The 19,661-nt window shown below is 43.1% G+C and overlaps 1 protein-coding gene across 5 annotated transcripts in view; it reads left to right on the top strand.

Moving 5' to 3' along the window:
• Positions 1-19,661, top strand: part of EML6 (EMAP like 6) — a 184,638-nt gene that overhangs the window by 99,810 nt on the left and 65,167 nt on the right. For all 5 annotated transcript variants that reach the window (XM_072987358.2, XM_072987351.2, XM_078382311.1 and 2 more), the window contains exons 14-19: positions 44-162; positions 5,335-5,521; positions 9,073-9,178; positions 12,875-12,968; positions 16,409-16,509; positions 17,762-17,964. In XM_072987358.2, coding sequence (XP_072843459.2) covers positions 44-162; positions 5,335-5,521; positions 9,073-9,178; positions 12,875-12,968; positions 16,409-16,509; positions 17,762-17,964 — 810 coding nt within the window. The remainder of the gene's footprint in view (positions 1-43; positions 163-5,334; positions 5,522-9,072; positions 9,179-12,874; positions 12,969-16,408; positions 16,510-17,761; positions 17,965-19,661) is intronic.

Raw genomic sequence — 19,661 nt, 5'->3', positions numbered from 1 at the left:
TGGACTTGGAAAATGTAATTCAACTAAACTATTATTCGTTTAGGTTTACAAAGAAGACCTACCTCAGCTGAAACAGCAAAGTAAAGAGAAAAACCACTCAGTGCCCTTCCTTAAAAGAGAACGAGCCCCTGAGGACAGTTTAAAACTGCAATTTATACACGGGTATGATTTTTTTTAGTAGTAACTACTTTTGGGTTGTTGTTGTTTTTCATATTTATGGGATTCAGTTTGCAGGAAAAAAGTAATATATATTTTAGGAAAACTTAAATAGGCAGAGATTGTAGGCTTTTTGAGGCAGTGTATTTGATGTCCATAACATAGTTATTGGTGTTTTATCATCATCACTATAACATTTCTCTTATTTTGCTTAGTGACTTTTTTCTGTGACTTTCTATACCTTTTCAGCCTTTCTGAAAGCAGGGTTTATTTTTAGTATCGCTTTGTTCTGGGCCTGCTGTGGTGCTTCATGTTTGAAATTAATGTCTGTTGAAAGCTTCCTGATCAAAAGCTTTTGATTAGTATTCAAACAAATAAACAAAGCTCTATAAGAGAAGGTCCAGCAGAGATCTGGTGTTCTATTTTTTAAAAGATTTCTTGAAGATTTCCAAAGTCTCTTTAAAGAAAATGGAAATGTGTACACTCCTTAATAATCAAGAGAGAGAAAAGAGAGAAAACTATGAAGAATTCTATATTCACAGTTATAGTACACATGGGGAAATCTTCTAGTTTTCCATCCTGAATATGAAGGATTATGGGCAAATCCTTCAAAAACACAAACATATTGGCTGAAATCCACTTTATACAAAAGACATAACTTTTGGAGGCAAATTGCTATGAGTTAAGAAATCTCTGTAGGCATGATCTGTTGCATGGCAAGTATGTAACTCAGTATGCAACAGATCGTGCCTATAGAGATTTCTTAACATACAACAATTCACCTCCAAAAGTTATGTCTTTTTCATAACAGCGCAGCAGGATTTCAGCAATTTCTTCCCTTTCCGCACTGTATGTTGGTGCAGATTTCAACTGGGGGAGTGTGAATTTGCTGGAGAGTTTAGTGTGAACTTTACAGGAGTTGTCCAAGGTTCTGAACCTGTTTGGGGGTTAGAGTTCAACATCTTGGACAGCTCCCATTGAATGCAGATTAATATCTGAACAGATTGCCTCCATATAATCAGGGTTAACCTGCCTTCACTGCTCATCTACACTGACCATGTCCAACTGGTGTTACTATTCTCAGCATGAAAGGACCCTGATGCCTCTTTATTTTTTCCAGAGAGACTCTATGGCTTTAATGTAACAACCTAAATTCAGGACTTATATGATTTAATACATAAAGGCTTGACCCTAGACTTTTAAAGGTTAAAGAAAAAAAATGGAAATCCATCTCAATGGATTGAAACAACTTTTGTTTTGTTTTTCCACCAGAATGGCATGGTTTTCATAATGATTTTCTGCATTGTACTTAACTGACTGGGAGTCCTGACTGGGCCTGTTGCAATTTATGCAGGACTCTTTTTGACAACAAATAAAAAATAAATAGGGTGGTGATAGTTTAGTTTTTGTTTGTTTTGTTTTGTTTTTGCTTGGTAACATTGCAGAAATGAAAGTGGTATACAGCGTCTCCTGGAAATGCAAACAAATTTTATTGATCAGCATAGCAGACAACTTGTTATTTTGTGTGGAACTTGGAAAGTCCAATTTCATTAAGAACAGAGAGTGGAACTAGAAGGGCAACATTCATGAAGCAAAGGGAACATTTACATAATCATACTATGAATGATCATTGATTGCAGATATTTTTTATTATTATTTATTTATTTATTTATTTATTTATTTGATTTATATCCCGCTCATCTGGTAAATCTATACCACTCTGAGCGGCTAACAGGAACATATATACAATTATAATAAAATAAATTAAAAATCAATTAACAGAAAATGACAAAAATCATAAATAATCGCAAATAATAAATAGATAAAGAAGAGAAAAATAAATTAAGTTAGATTAGGTGCTGGCAGGAGGGAAGGCCTTGACATAGAGCCATGTTTTTAGTTGAGTTTTGAATGTACCCAGCGTAGGGGCTGCGCGAATCTCAGGAGGGAGATTGTTCCAAAGGCGAGGAGCCACCGCCGAGAAGGCCCGGTTTCGTGTCTTCTCCCTCCGGGCCTCCCTCGGCGTCAGGCTCCTCAGCCTCACCTCCTGGGTCGCGCGGGTGGTCCGGGTAGAACTTGGTGGGTGAAGGCGTTCCGCCAAGTATCGAGGTCCCAAACCGTTTAGGGCCTTATAAGTGAGCATTAAAACTTTGAAGTCAATACGGAAACGAATGGGCAGCCAATGCAGTCTAGCCAGGATAGGAGAAATGTGGTGGAATTTTCTCCCTCCGGTAAGGAGTCTGGCTGCTGCATTCTGCACCATCTGGAGTTTCCGTATCAGCCTCAAAGGTAGCCCCACGTAGAGCGCGTTGCAGTGATCTAATCTTGAGATTACGAGCGCGTGTATTAAGGTGGTGAGCGCCCCCGAGTCGAGATAGGGCTGCAGCCGGGCAATCCGCCAAAGGTGGAAAAAGGCGGAGCGGACAAGCGACGCCACCTGTGTTTCCATGGTGAGCGTCGGGTCCAAATGTATGCCCAAGCTGCGGACCCCACTCACCGGAGCCAGGGTGGCCCCCCCAAACGAGAGAGAGCCAACCAAGCCACCAACCACGGGGGGGCCCACCCTCAGGACTTCCGTCTTGTCCGGGTTCAGCCGCAGGCCATTTTCCTGCATCCATTCCAGTACAGTCCCCAGGCAGCGCTGAAGGGACAGGACGGCATCACCTGCAGTTGGTAAAAAGGAGATGTAGAGCTGGGTGTCATCAGCATACTGATGACACAGCGCTCCACACCCCCTGATGACCCCTGCTAGCGGCCTCATATAGATGTTAAATAGCATTGGGGAGATAATCGACCCCTGTGGAACCCCACAGTTGGAGTTCCACGGGGCCGAGACACTCTCCCCAAGCTGAACTCTCTGGGGGCGGTCCTCCAAGAAGGAACGGAGCCAGGCTAACGCCAGGCCACCGATTCCCAACTCGGAGAGCCTCCCCAGGAGGATACTGTGGTCGACGGTATCAAAGGCCGCCGAAATATCGAGGAGGACCAGCAGGGACATTTTGCCCCTGTCGGCCTCCCTCAGCAGGTCATCATACAGGGCGACCAATGCCGTCTCTGTACCGTGACGCGGCCTGAAGCCTGACTGGAACGGATCCAGGCCATCTGTTTCATCCAGGAGTGCCTGAAGCTGGTCTGCCACCACCCTCTCCACCACTTTGCTCATGAAAGAAATATTGGCGACGGGCCTATAGTTGCCAATTTCGTCCGCCGCCAAACTAGGTTTCTTTCGTATGGGCCTAATGAGTGTCTCCTTGAGAGCAGGCAGGAACCTGCCCTCCAGGAAAGACCCATTTATTATTGCTGTGGCCCATTCAGTTGTTTTCGGCCTGGCTGCTTTGATTAGCCAGGCCGGGCAAGGGTCCAAGGAGGAGGTGGTGGCCCGACAGCGGTCAAGCATCCTGGCCACAGAATCAGGCGTTACTGGCTGGAAAGAGTCGAGAATAACCGGGCAAGACGGAGCGCTGGACATCTCAGCTCGATTCACTGCATTTAAAAAAGGAGAGAGCTCCCGGCGGATGGCCTCCACTTTAGATTTAAAAAATGCCGCAAATTGGTCAGGTGAAAAACTAGGGGGAGGCCTATCACCCGGACCAACTCCGGATAGGTTGCGCACTATACGGAAAAGCTCCGCCTGCTGGTTGGACGCTTCGCTTATCCGGTTAGCGAAGAAAGATCTACATGCAGCCTTCACCTTATTTAGGTAAAGGTTAGTTGCGACCTTGACAGCTATCCAGTTGTTGTCCGTCGGGTTCTTCCTCCATCTACGCTCTAGCCTTCTCCTAATTCGCTTCATCGCCCGGAGCTCCAGGTTGAACCAGGGCGCCGGACGAGTTCTGCGCCGAGGGCGTTTGGGCGCGATCGTGTCGACTGCCCGGGTGGCAGCGGTGGACCAGCTGTCCACCAGGACGTCAACAGGAGCGCTAGCCAGGTCAGCCGTAATCCCTCTCATGGCCTCCTGGAAACCGATCGGATCCAGTAGTCTTCGAGGGCGGACCATGGAAATAGGCCCCTGCTCCCTGCGGGGGGAGAGAGCCACTGTGAGGTTAGATTTTATCAGGTGGTGATCTGACCATGACAAGGGGATAGACACAAGGTCCGTCACCATCAGACCACTCTCGCCCCAACTGGAGGAAAAAACCAGGTCTAGCGTGTGGCCACCCACGTGGGTGGGGCCATTGACATGTTGGGACATGTTCAAGGAAGCCATGGTTTCCAAGAACTCAAGAGCTGGCCCAGTAACCTCTGCCTCCGCATGCACGTTGAAATCACCCAAGACCAGAAGCCTCGGGGATCCCAACAATGCCGCGGAGACAAAGTCAGCCAGCTCCGGAAGGGAAGTGGCTGGGCCGCAGGGAGCACGGTAGCCCACCAAAATCCCAATTCCATCCCTGGCCCCTATCGACACGCGGAGTGCCTCTAGACCCGGCCTTACCACCGAGGAGCGCCTGGTAACCTCCAAGTTGGATTTATAGACAATGGCTACTCCCCCTCCCCGTCCTTCCAGTCTACCCTGGTGCTGGACATCATAACCGGGCGGGCAGATGAGAGCCAGGGGGGGACCACCTTCCCCATTGAGCCACGTCTCGGTTATGCATGCCAGGTCTGCATTCTCCTCCAGGATAAGGTCATGAATCACCTGGGGCTTATTCGATACAGACCTGGCATTGAACAGCACCAGGGTTAGTGGAAGGCTGGGTCATATACTGCAACCAGAGGCCTGGCAAAGGCTCATCCAGCGTAAATTATTATTATTATTACTATTACTATTACTATTACTATTACTATTACTATTACTATTATTATTATTATTATTATTATTATTATTATTATTATTATTATTATTATTATTATTATTATTATTATTATTATTATTATTATTATTATTATTATTATTATTAATGTGACAGAAATCACTTAACTAATTGCAAATAGTCTGCTGTTTTGTGACAGTTTTCTCTTAGAATCAATCTTTTGAATGCATCTCTCACTCTCTCTGTCTCTCTCTCTCTCTCTCTCACACACACACACACACACACACACACACACAGAGAGGAAAATGTACATGAGCATAAAGGTACACAAGACCCAGATGTTAGTTCCTTTGCTTCCATACTTTGCAAGACCTTTACTGAAATGTTTATTTTCTGGCTTGTCTGTGTATTTTTCAATTCATTACAGTTATAGAGGTTATGACTGTCGCAACAACTTGTTCTACACACAGACTGGGGAGGTAGTTTACCATATTGCTGCTGTTGCTGTTGTGTATAGCAGACAACAACATACCCAAAGGCTGTATCTTGGTCATGATGATGACATCCTTAGTCTAGCCATCCATCCTGTGAAAGATTATGTTGCTACTGGACAGGTGAGCATTTAGGAGAAATGTTGCCGGCAAATCAATGTGAAAAGTGGTTTTTGCCATTTACCTGTTAGTTCTAGCAACTTTGTTTTGTAAAAATTCTAAATCCTTTGGGATAGTAAAGTGGAATAATATAGGGCAACTTCTCTGTTGCTGCTCCCAAACTCTGGAACTCCCTCCCACAGGAAGCCAGACTGGACTCATCTTTGCTCTCCTTCCGCAAGCAGGAAAAGACCTTTCTCTTCAGGCAAGCCTTTCCTCAGTGACTGGCTACATGAGTGTGACTTTTAGATAGATTTGTATTCTCAAAGGCTTTTACGGCCAGTATCTGATGGTTGTTGTAGATTTTTTTGGGCTGTTTGTCCACGTTCTGGAGGTGTTTCTTCCTAACGTTTCACCAGTCTCTGTGGCCGGCATCTTCAGAGGACAGGAGTTAGAACTCTGCCTGTGTTCTGGTGCAGTGTGTGGGATAGTGTAGGATAGAACACAGACAGAGTTCTAAACTCCTGTCCTCTGAAGATGCGGACCACAGAGGCTGGTGAAACGTTAGGAAGAAAAACCTCTAGAACATGGACAAATAGCCCGAAAAACCTACAACCATTTAGAGATATTGTTATGCATTACTGCTCTGAATCTGGTCTTTAGTACTACTTTTGTTTACCATCACTCAGAGTGCAATTTGTTGGTTCTCTTGTAATATTTGTATAATTATTGCTTTAGCTTTAATATTGTCTTTCAATGATGCAAGTTGCCTCTTTGAGCTTTTTGTCCTTAGCTATAAATATGTCTTTTAATGACTATTGTATACTCATCATTTTCAGCTTTAAACATTGCCTTTCAATGATATAAACCGCTTTGAGTCCTTTTTAAGGAGAAAGGCAGGGTAAAAATATTTTAAATAAATTAATGGTGGCTGAAATCCTGTTGTACAGTTAAGCAAGTAGAGTTTTAAGTAAGTTAAGAAATCTCCACAGGCATTTTCTGCTGCCTGCTGAGTCCGCTACTTAGTATGGAACAGATGATGTCTACAGAGCTTTCTTAACTTAGGGCAATTCACTTCCAAAAGTTACGGTATTTGTATAATTGTGCAACAGAATTTCAGCTAGTGTTTGCCATGCTGACTCTGCAACAGAATGTTGCAGTCTATCCTTATCTCGACCAACAGCTAGGGTCCTTCCTCCAGGATAGTGTAAGCTATAAGGAAGTCAAACAAGGCAATTCACCAACCCCTATATATACTTTTTCTCTCCACCTCACCACCGCCTTGCCTTTCCTTATCCCCAGTCTAGTCACTTCAGTTTCTATGGAAGGAGCCCAGAGACGTTGAGATTAGGAAGTGAACTGGGTGGTTCTTGGCCTTCTGTGGTTGTACATCTCATTAGACATATGAAGAAAAAGAATTGTTTGTTTGTTTTTTCAATTTTTTATTTAGATCATTGAGTGAATTTATGATATACAAGGGAAAGAAACTGTTGTGCAGTAAAGGTTTGATGCAATTTAGGAAGTAAAGTGTCCACTATGTCTATTTAAGTGACTCATCCTATCAGTTGTTTAAATTATAAGTGCAGATTAGAGGATCAGTGGTTCCCATGTGGGACTGTAAGGAAGTTTGAGACATTTGTGAGAAGAAAAATATAGTATCTTATAGTAAGAAGAATAAAAAAAAGGTTGGATGACATTTAGAACAAAATAAAAATACAGAGGCTCGATTTGGGGAATATAAGAATCCCTTGATGGCTACATGTCACAGAAACTATTTAGTTTCGCTAGAGAGAAGCAAGTAGGGATGAAGAAGAGGATTTATGAATCATCAGCATGATAGTGGTGGTCAAAGGATCACCCTGAAATAGAACGCAGAAGGGAGAAAAGAAATACTTGAAAGCTTAAAGTTCAGAGGAGCAACCGCTGAAAGCCAAACAACGGGAGAAAGATGAAGTACAGTACTAGACAGGCTGCAAGGGTGGCAGGAATGAAAATGAAGAAGACAGAGACACAAAACTGAGGAACACATTGTGGGTGGGGGGAAGCTACACTCCAGTAAAATCAGGTATAAGCTGGTAAAGACAGATACGGTTTACATGAGAAGAGCACTGTGGCCCCAAAGCTTACAACAGAGGGTTTCCAAAAAAGAGGATTTGGATGTTAATTATCCATCCATCTGTTTAAAGCTTTTTAAAGAAAGCTATTACGGCAATATACAATGGGTTAAAAAAAATATGCCACCAGGATGATATAATAAGATTGTAAAATGACAGGACAATAGAAAATAACAACCATAAAGATAGCCATACGTACAGGACATAAAACATGTTTCAGAATGTCTGGGAAATAAATAGGTGGGGAAGCCAGTGCCAGAATAGTTATCAGTCATTGTCAGTAGAGCTAATACTCCTGATGAGTGCACAGAAGGAACAACATGGAAACTCACAAGACCCATTGCTTAAGAAGTGGTAAGTGACTCTCCTCCCCCATTATATGAAAACAGCAATGGTGTAAGAAAGGACTACTCCATTAGTTTACCTCTTATTCACTTCTGGCAGAGCTGTTCAAGCAAAACACATTGGTTGGTGGTATTAGATGGCCCAAAGATCAAGGAGAATTAGGAGGTTCACTCTTGCAATAACCTTCTCCCACTAAGATGATATCCATTAGAGTAACCAAAACAGTGCCGAATTGAGCACAGAATTCAGACTGAAATAGATAATCTCCATCAAGATCATCTCACACAATCTATAGTATGCGTCCAGGTTATATCTAGCGACCAAAATGGACTGTGGCTAAGAATAAAGATGATTGACCACAACTGAAAATAATGCCATAAAACCAGACTATACTGTGCTCTTTGACATGTCTGCAAGAATTGAATCGGAAATTGTGTTAATTTGAGAATGAAGATTAGCAGTTCACCTGCAAAAGGCCTCTTAAAATTGGCACAGGAGGCATCCAATCTTCCGCCTACTTCCCTATTAGGGCATGATTATAATAATTTAATCCTGTCCCCCAAATCTGCTGGGCAGCTGCCTGATTATGGAGTTGGACCAGTGAAGAAGAAGATTTTGTCAGTGGCACAAAATAAGCATGGTAATATGGTCTCACTTGTGTCCAGTCATGATTGGCTCCGAGATATAACTCCAGCTGTGTTCCAGCTGTCATCCTGCCTAACTCCTTGAGAAACCAAGCTGTTGTGTAAAGCTGACCATGCCCTACATCACAGGAGTGTTTGAGAGGCAGATCAAGCACGAGATCTTTTGTGAGCATTCTTTAAACATGAAGCAAGGGTGAAGGAGTTATGAGAGCAGAATAGAACCAGAAGAGAGAAGCGCAACACCTCTGAAATGTGAAGAAAGGGGAGGCTAGAGAAGAATGTGGGCAGCTCACGTCTAATGTAGGCAGGTTGCTGAAGAAATTTAAGAAATTACAGGGAGCAATGCATACGAAGCACAAGGTTGAGAAACCTAGAAGCCTATTTGCTTGTAAAAGGATTATCTTTATGGTGGATATAAATTATCATTGACTGTTTTTGATGCATTGCTGTTAAGATCCCTTGTCTCGTCTAGGTTGGGAGGGATGCTGCGATTCATGTTTGGGATACGCAGACGCTTAAGTGTTTGTCACTGCTAAAAAGCCAACACCAAAGAGGAGTGTGTGCTCTTGATTTTTCAGGTAAGTATCTATGCCCTGCCTGCAGCATGGAAAATTAAATTGAACTGCTCAGTGTTCGTGTTGTGTGAGATAACCTTTATCCACATAAGACTACATTTATTTCTCCTGTGGCTCCCGGAGGAGCAATCCAGAAGAGAACACTTCCCATCAGATCAGCAGTCAGGGTCCAGTTGTGCGGATTTTTTCCAGAGGAGCAGCCAATCTCCAAAGACTGGCCCAGTCAGTCCTGAATCAGGGTTTGGGGCGAGCTGTCACAAGCTAGCTTCCCCCCCTTCTTGGCATCACATATCAAAACACTGACCATCAGCAGCTGGCCCTTGCCCATTCTATTCAGTTCAGATTACGCCAGCCACCACCAAGCGTGACAAGGAGGAGACCAGGGATGGGGCCACCGGCTTCCTTCCCTTGCACAGGCAAGACAGGAAAAAGGTGCAATGAAGATCTGAGCCGCTTCGTACCAGCTATGAAGCATAATATAGAAGAGGCAGAACCAGCAAGCATGATGAGGGAAGGCCTCAGTGCTAGATGTTTTTGTGAGCACCAGGACTAGGCATGGGGACAGCAGCCAATAGGGTAAGCAGTTCCAAGATCACAATCCATCATGGCCTTTTACTTCTGAATCTCAGTGACAGTCAAGCCCATGTGCTGTTTTCTGTGGGTTTTTCTTTTAATGGGACAAAAGCCCTGATATCAGAAGACATAAAAGAGTCTATACTGCAAATTTCATACAGTGGACATCCAAGTTGCTTCTACCTGTGGTCATAAAGTAAAGCCTTCTAGGTAGGACTTATCTTGGGACTGGTTGTAGAGGTGATCTCTCTATCCTGGTACAGCTTCCTGCATTTGGTTGCTCCTCCCCATCGAAGGGGTAGCAATACAACTGATGCCAAAATGAAACAGGCTGATGTTTGACACTGCTCCTTGGATGGACATGTTTCCATGTTTACCTGAATGAGGTAAAGTTGGCTCCTCAACAACATTGGTGGCCTTGTTCATTGTTTTGCCATAGCCCACCATGTTCTGCAGGAATTAACAGAATCTGAGGAGTTGAGTAAGCCACTGAAAAATAAGGAAAACCTTTTCCAATCATCCCTTTCCCTCATGTTCTGTAGGCTATTGATTCCCAAGAAGGGCTCTGGAACCCTTTTTGGCTGAAGGATTGGCAAGCAACTGGCAGTGCCATTGGGCTGGCTCAATTGGTACTATTTGATTTACTCGAGTGATTTTGGTATACAATTCATATCCAGAGAGAAGGTTACCGTAAGCTCTTGTGCTTCCATTGAGAACACTACTAGTTCTTAGTTCTTTTACTTCACAGTAAAGGAAGGAAGTCTTCTTATTATAGCAGGTGGAACTTTTCCGTATAGTTTGCGATCTATCCGGAAGTGGTCTGGGTGAATGGCCTTCCCCGAGCATTTCACCTGACCAATTTGCAGCATTTTTAAAATCCAAAGTGGAGGCCATCTGCCATGACCTTTCTCCTTTTTTAAATACAATGGATTGAGCAGAGATGTCCAGCATTCCGCCTTGCCCAGTAATTCTTGACTCCTTTCAGCCTGTAACACCAGATTTGGTAAACAAGGTGCTTGATCACTGTCAGGCCACCACCTCTTCTCTCGACCCTTGCCCGGCCTGGCTAATCAAAGCAGCCAGGCCCGTAACAACCGAATGGGCCACTGCAATAATTAATGGGTCTCTTCAGGAGGGCAAGGTACCCCTTGCCCTCAAGGAGACACCCATTAGGCCCATTAGGAAGAAACCAAGTTTGGTGACAGACGACATTGGCAATTATAGGCCCGTCGCCAATGTTTCTTTCCTTAGCAAAGTGGTTGAGAGGGTGGTGGCAGATCAGCTCCAGGCGTTCTTGGACGAAACCAACGCCCTGGACCCATTTCAGTCGGGCTTCAGGCCGCGCTATGGTACAGAGACGGCACTGGTCGCACTGTTGGATGACCTGTTGAGGGAGGCCAATGGGGGCAATATGTCTTTGTTGGTCCTCCTCAATATCTCAGCTGCCTATGATACCATTGACCACGGTATCCTCCTGGTGAGGCTCTCCGAGTTTGGAATAGGTGGCCTGGCACTTGCCTGGCTCCGTTCCTTCCTGGAGGACCATCCCCAGAGAGTACAGCTTGGAGAGAGGGTCTCGGCCCCATGGAATCTCAATTGTGGGGTTCCGCAGGGGTCGATCATCTCCCCAATGTTGTTTAACATTTACATGAGGCCGCTAGGTGGGGTCATCAGGGGATGTGGGGCATCATGTCACCAGTATGCTGATGACACACAGCTCTACATCTCCTTTTCAGCTTTCTCAGTGGATGCTGCCCTGTCCCTTCAGCGCTGCCTGGAGACTGTAGTGGAATGGATGTAGTCAAATGGTTTGAGGCTGAACCCGGACAAGACGGAGGTCTTGAGGGTGGGTGGTCCTTCCACCAGCGGTATAGGTGACTCCCTTTCTTTTGGGGGGACGACCCTTGCCATAAAGAGTGAGGTCCGCAGCTTGGGGGTACATCTGGACCCGGCACTAACCATGGAAACCCAGCTGGCGTCCGTGGTCCGCTCCACCTATTTCCATCTATGGCGGATTGCCCAGCTGCGACCCTATCTTGATGGGGGGGCCCTCACCACTCTAGTCCATGCGCTCGTAATCTCAAGATTAGACCACTGTAACCCACTCTATGTGGGGCTACCTTTGAGGCTGACGTGGAAACTTTAGATGGTCCAGAATGCGGCAGCCAGGCTTCTTAGTGGGGTGAGAAAACACCAACATATCTCCCCCACTCTGGCTGCTTTGCACTGGTTGCCCATCCGTTTCCACGTTGATTTCAAAATGTTAATGATTACATATAAAGCCCTAAACAGTTTGGCACCTCAATATCTGGCAGACCGTCTTCTCCCACCCAGATCTACCCGAATCACCCACCATAGCCAGCAGGGACGGCTGAGGGGTCTGACGCCGAGGGAGGCCTGGAAGGAAAAAACAAGAAATCGGGCCTTCTTGGCGGTGGCCCCTTGGCTGTGGACCACTCTCCCTACTGAAATTTGGCTGACCACCCTTGCTGGGCATTTTCAAAAGCTAGCTGAAAACTTGGCTATTCAAGCAGGCCTTCCCTCCAGTCAATTAAGTCATTCTTATTTCTTATTTCTCTTCTTTTGATTCTTGCCATCTTGAGACTGCTTGCTTTAAACTGCTTGCTTTAAATTAATTGTTAAACTTGTAAAATTACGATACTATGTTTTATATCATATTGTCTTTATCTATGTAAAACTGTCTGTATTTTAAATTGTTTTTATCTTGCATGTTGTGAGCTGCCCAGAGTAGACTATGTCTAGATGGGCAGCATATAAATGCAATCAATCAATCAATCAATCAATCAATCATAAGTCATGTTTTGTCATATTTTAATGATGTGTTTTAGTTCACTTCTTGATGTCACTGTTTGTGACACAGGGGAGAAAAGCTAGACTACAAGGTGAATCATGTAGAAAAGTCAGCTAAGTTATTCCTTCAAATATTGAGAACACTTAGAAAATAGTCTTATCCATGCTGTGTCTGTCAGCGGACATTATGTCTTAATGTAAATCTGTATTGAAATACACAAGACTTCACTGCTATCTGTACGTTGCCTTAATCTTAGAAATGAATGTTGCATTCAAAATATTTCAATGTCCATATTATGAATTCCTTTTGTACAGCTGATGGGAAATGTTTGGCATCTATTGGCTTAGATGATAATCATGCCATAGTTCTCTGGGACTGGAAAAAAGGAGAGAAGATGGCAGCAACCAGGTGAGAACATTTTCTTCCTGAACTATACCCTTTTATATATACAGTGAAGTCAAATTTTCAGGTGCTATTTCCAGAACTTATTTATTTTTTAAATGGAAAAGTGTATGCGTTAGATTTGTACAGATGTTCTTCTCAATGTATTAAGATAAATTTTGATTAAATCAGAGGCGGAAACTTTTTAAAAGTAACTTGTTGGGGTTATTCTCATAATGGCATCTTCAACATTTTTATTAGACTTGGATGAGGGAGTGCAGGGAATGCTTGTCAGATTTGTGGATGACATAACATTGGGTGGAACAGTTAATACCCTGGAAGACAGAAACAAAACTCAAAATGATTTTGATAGGCTGGAGCACTTGGCTGAAAACAACAGAATGAAATTCAGCAAGGATAAGTGCGAAGTACTGCACCTCAGGAAAGAAACCAAATGCACAGTTACAAGATGGAGGATACCTGGCTCAGATTTTGGTTGAATACAGTGGTGCCTTGCACAGCGAGGTTAATCCATCCCGGATTAACCCTCGCTGTGTGAAACATCGCTGAGCGGTAAGAAAAAACCCATTGGAACGCATTAAACATGGTTTAATGCATTCCAATTGGGCCGAATACTCACCGTTCAGCGATGCTTCCCTATGGCCGGCAGCCATTTTCGCGCCCTCCCCTCGCTGAACGAGGGCACGAAAATGGCTGCAATCAGCTGTCTGGCGGGTCCAAAATGGCCGCCGGAAGAGCCGAAATGGCCGGCCGCAGCGTTTTCGCGCCCTTGGTAAGCGAGGGGAGGGCGCGAAAACGCTGCGCGCAGCCATTTCGGCTGTTCCGGCAGTGTTTTCACACCCTCCCCTTGCTTAACAAGGGCGCGAAAATGCTGCGCCTGGCCATTTCGGCTGTTCCGGCGGCCATTTTGAAGCGGCGGAACAGCTGATTGGCGGGTCGCAAAGCGAAGGTCGGTAAGTGAACCGCTTACCGACCTTCGCTCTGTGATTTTTGCCCATTGGGGGCATCGCTCTGCAATCGCATTAGCGCTCGCAAAAGCGTCACCATAGAGCGAATTCATCGCTCTATGGGGCGCTCGTTCTGCGAGGCACCACTGTATTAGGAAAAACTTTCTAACTGTTAAAGCAATGTGACAGTGGAACCAGCTACCCAGAGAGGTGGAGAGTGCTCCAACATTGGAGGCGTTCAAGAGAAACTTCGTCAACAACCTGGCAAATATCCTTTGATTTGTATTCTTGCATTGATCAGAGGGCTGGATTTGATGGCCTTATAGGTCTCTTCCAACTTCACTATTCTATGATTGCTTGGAGTCTTTTAAAATGATGGCCTAATAGAATGACATTTCAGAAATAATATGATAGCTGCCCAGAGTAGACTTCGGTCTAGATGGGCAGGGTAGAAATTTAATAAATAAATAAATGAGTTAGTGTAAAAAGTAGATCTAATTGTTTTTAGTTAACTTTTTAGGGTGCTTTTTAGTGGCTGTTTGATCCCTATGATGAAATAATACAGCTAATGGCAGCCGCTACTGGGCAGCAGCAGTACCTGAAGGTTATCCTGGTGGAGGAGGCAAAGATGACACTCAAGCTAACTTGTGTTAGTACTGCACAGAAGGTGACAGTGGTAAACCACTACTGAACTTTACTGACCATGAATACCCTATGATGATACACTACAAAATGAAGCAAGGATAGTGCTGCCAGATGAGACTCCCAAATTGGATAACTAGAAACCATAAAGCAAATAATGAAACATATAAACATTGCAGTCCTTAGTGTCAATGAACTAAAGTGGATTGGATATTTTTGGTCAGACAGCTACAAAATGTTCTACTCTGGAAATGACAAACTCAGAAGAAATGGAGTGGCTCTAATGCTGAGGCAAGACATAGCACAGGCAGTTAGGGATTATAATCTATTAACATATAACTGTCATAAAAATTTACGCTCCAAGTACAGATGATGGAGAAGAAGAAATGGAAAGATTTTATGCAAGCGCCCAGGAAGAAACTGATACCAAAACAAGGCATGCTTATAATCATGACTGAAAAACAAAAGTACTGTAGGAAACAAAGCAGAACCAAATATTGTTGGAAAATTTAGCCTAGGGGACAGAAACAAAGCAGGAGAATGACTCAGAGAGTTCTGGGAAGTCAACCATCTATTTAAGCAAATACATACTTTAAACAACCGAACAGATTGTACACATGGACATCACCAGATGGTCAATATAGAAATAAAATAAGCTACCTCATTGGAAGCAGGAGATGGAGAAGCTGTTTTTTTTCTCTTCTAAAACAAGACCAGGAATAGATTGTGGTATTGATCATGAACTGTTAATATCAAACATCAGAATAAAGGTGGAAAAGAATACTTTAAAATTGTCGTGTCAAAATGTAAATCAAACAACATTCCTGATGAATTTAAAATCCACATAAAGAACAGGCATGCATTACTAAATTCAATGGACCATGGACCTGAAGATCTGGGAATGAAAACCAGAGATATTCTTACGGAAGAATGTAAAAAGGCAATTCCTTTAGTAAAAAGAAAAGAGAAACCTATAGAGATGACAGAAGGAACACTTAAAATTGTAAAGGACGTGGGAGAAGCTAACCTTTCCTATGTTACAGCTTGAACTAACTGAAATATTGTATAGTTGTGTGTTGTTGTTTTGTTTTTTGTTGTTGTTTTTTTGGAGGGGTTGGTCCATTATGAATTACTTCCTAGTCCTTTTCTGGAGATTCCTCCCTATACATTGTATCTGAAACAAGAATTCTTAAAGCTGTACCTACAGTGGAAAAGTTCTGCATCCCTCTAATATTTAGAACAAATCTGGAAACGTCTACTTGCCTAATATATGGGTATAGACTGTGACTGAAAAAGAACCGAATAAAGGTGAGTGTGTCCAGCCAGCATATTTCAAAAAACAGAATAACTCCCTGAAACTAAAAATGATGATGTGATTGGATGTTTACCTCTGGTTTTGACCAAAAAAAAAAAAAAAAAAAAAAAGCTGAATAGCTCATTTCCTAGACCAAGACCCCTCTCCTGCACTTCTTAGTTTTGCTTTAGAAGAGAATTTCAATGTCTTACTTGGGAGTAAAACAATAGAACCTGTTGGAAAGTAGTTATGTATAAGGTTGGGCTGCAAATTTTTCTTTTGTGTTCTGCCCTGAGGTAGTAATTAAAGGCACATTTCTGTTTAGCAGCACTTTGTAAAAGACATAACAGTTTCTGTCAAATTTAGTTAGAGCTTAAGGTCTGCTTTTAGCTCAGGAAACCCATGGGCCATCTTTTTACTATTTCTAATTACTGCACTAGTGTTTCCATTCATTTATTTAAGCATTGCAGATTTTCTTTAATGCATACCTCAAAATGCTCAAAGTCTCTGTTAATGCAAGGATAGAAAACTGATACATCTTTTATTTTTTTAATGTATTGCAGGGGTCACAAAGACAAGATATTTGTGGTGAAATGCAATCCTCATCATGCTGATAAACTAGTGACAGTTGGAATTAAGCACATCAGATTTTGGCAACAAGCAGGTACAATATTATCATTTCATTTAGTCGTTTAGTCGTATCCTACTCTTCGTGACCCCATGGACCAGAGCACGCCAGGCCGTCCTGTCTTCCACTGCCTCCTGTAGTTGTGTCAAATTCATGTTAGTTGCTTCGCAGACACTCTCCAGCCATCTCATATATAATATTACAAAACAAATTTAAGTTACTTCTTAACCTGGACAAGTTTCTTGCTGTTCCTGTGTCTAACTGTCTGTATCATAATGCACACAATGTGTATTGTGTGAGATAGTGTGATATTGTTGTTTAATTACATTTTTTTAAACGTGTGCTGCTTATATACCACCTCTCTGGGCAATTTACAATTTAATTATGCAGGTTACATATTGCCCCCACTTCCAGCAAGCTGGGAACTCAGCTTATCAACCTTAGAAGACTGGAAGGTTGGATGAATTTCAAGTCAGTGACCTTCGAGATAGGTCATACTGAACAGAGTAACTGTCCCAAGGCTATCCCAGTAACGTCCATGCCTAGGACCTGGATCTCTAAAGTCCATGTCCTGCTCTAGGTGCTACACTACACTGGCTTTCCATAAGAGGACAGTTTTCTAGCAAATAAGATCTCACCTGTCTTCTAATAATCCCAACGAAGCACACATACCTCCCCCCCCAAAAAAATATACACTATTTTTTATCCTCGGAACAATTCTATGAGGCTGTGGCTGGCCCACAGTTGCCTAGGCTGAGTGAGGAATTGAACCTGGCCCTCATCAGTGCCAGTTTGGCATTCTACCGGTACAGCTGCTGTTGTAGATGACCAGTTCTCCATACAGATGTAGACATCACTTGAGGAACTAGTTGAGGTGGTCATTAGTTGATAGATAACTGTTAACAATTATGATATTCGGATAAAGATCACTGGTATGTTCTGCTCCATGAGAAGAATAGGCTGTGACATCTGTATGAACATATGATCATCGCCCTGTTTTCATTTTGCTTATTCTACCTATTGCTGTTTTGACAGGCTTTAACATAGTGGTTTCCTACCTTGGGACCCCCCATGTCCTTGGACTAAAACTCCCAGAATCCTTCACCACTTGCTGCGCTGACCTGGATTTCCAGGCGTTGTAGTCCAAGAACATCTAGGGACCCAAGGTTGGGAACCACTTCTTCAACAAGATAGGAACCATCATCAAGATGGTTTCTATCCAACCATCAGCAACAGAAAATTGCAGCCGTTTACACTAATGCTTTTTGCTGTTGTCATCATAATTCAGGTGGTGGTTTTATCTCAAAACGTGGTGTCTTTGGAAATATTGCCAAGCAAGAAACCATGATGAGTGTTTCCTATGGGCGAATAGAGGATTTAGTTTTCTCTGGATCTGCAACAGGAGACATTTACATTTGGAAGGATGTTTTGTTGCTTAAGACAGTGAAAGCTCATGATGGGCCTGTATTTGCGATGCACGCCTTAGATAAGGTATGTATGTCTCCCGCCTTCACATAATGCACTTTGGCTCTGGAATTTTAAAGCCATATCCATACATATGTCATTTCAAAGCCCACTGCATATTTTCATTCCAGCATCCTTGGATCTGAAGTGGAATTGAGACTGGTGTATAAGGAGAATATTTTGATGCATTGTTTTAACCCTTGTTTTTGTAAAAATAAAGGGATTATTCTCTTGTAGGATCAGACCAAAACTCAATCAAGCCTGTTTCTGGTACATATAAGTAGAATAGTTTAAGGCAGGGTGTTTTTTTCTTCTGAACATGAAGATTACGTTCTTAGCTACTATGGTTAGTAGACACGGGCAGACTAGCCATCATGAAATTTCTGTAAACATTTCTTAGATGTCTACTGTACAGACTGTGACTGCTCATGTAACTAAGAGAATATCACCCATCCCCAAGATGGCTTGGGATAATCTTAGGTTTACCAAAGTACAAAAAAAAAACAGTGCTGACTGAGTTTGAGAAAAATGGAAAACAAGATTAGAAAGGAATAAAATGAAGCACTAGAATTGGGAAGCAGAAGGATGCCTTACTAAAATATCTTCTTGCAGGTTCTAGCTGTTCTTTTGAAAACGACATTCAAGCTGGTGTCACAACACCACCTGGTGCTAAACCTTGAAGGAATTCTTTTTGAATCTTTTGCTTTGAATGTTTTGAAACTCAGTCTCCAACCTAACATGGTGATTTTGATTTCTGAAACAACTCCTGTACTTTTCACAAAGTCTCTGGAGTTAAGAAAAACCATAGTAGGTCAAAGGTCCATCTAATTTAGCATTCTCTTCTGTGGTGGCCAACTAGATGCCCTAATCAAAAGCTCACCAACAGGGCATTAATGTTCCTGTTCCTTAACAGCTCATATGCATAGTGCCTCTAGACCAGTGTGACTAGTGGCCACAGACAGCTTTATCCTCTGTGAAATCAACAGCAATATTATAATGTGTTAGATTCTGGTTATACCTCAGTCAGTATTGTCTATGGTGAGTGGCAGTGGCTCCCCAAGATCTCAGATACACATCTTTCCCAGCTTTACCTGGAGATGGCAGGGATTGAATATGGCTTTTCTTTGCACACAGCATGTGCTCTGTTCTAAAAATTTAGATCCACCCAGATCCACATGTACCACAGTTTTGATATTGCAGAAGACTCTCAAATTATTCCTCTTAAAAAGCAGAGTATCACCTTGCCGACAAAGGTCCGCATAGTCAAAGCTATGGTTTTTCCAGTAGTGATGTATGGAAGTGAGAGCTGGACCATAAAGAAGGCCATCCACTGAAGAATGGATGTTTTGAATTGTGGTGCTGGAGGAGACTCTTGAGAGTCCCCTGGACTGCAAGGAGAACAAAAACTATCCATTCTGAAGGAAATCAACCCTGAGTACTCACTGGAAGGACAGATCCTGAAGCTGAGGCTCCAATACTTTGGCCATCTCATGAGAAGAGAAGACTCTCTGGAAAAGACCCTGATGTTGGGAAAGTGTGAAGGCAAGAGGAGAAGGGGATGACAGAGGATGAGATGGCTGGACAGTGTCATCGAAGCCACCAGCATGAATTTGACCCAACTCTGGGAGGCAGTGGAAGACAGGAGGGCCTGGCGTGCTCTGGTCCATGGGGTCACAAAGAGTCGGATACGACTAAACGACTAAACAACAACAATCAAAATATTT

The sequence above is a fragment of the Pogona vitticeps genome, chromosome 1 (genome assembly GCF_051106095.1).
Source record: "Pogona vitticeps strain Pit_001003342236 chromosome 1, PviZW2.1, whole genome shotgun sequence".
Lineage (NCBI taxonomy): Eukaryota > Metazoa > Chordata > Lepidosauria > Squamata > Agamidae > Pogona > Pogona vitticeps.
Note: the sequence above shows the minus strand (reverse complement) of the source record. Positions and strands in the feature narration are given on the sequence as shown.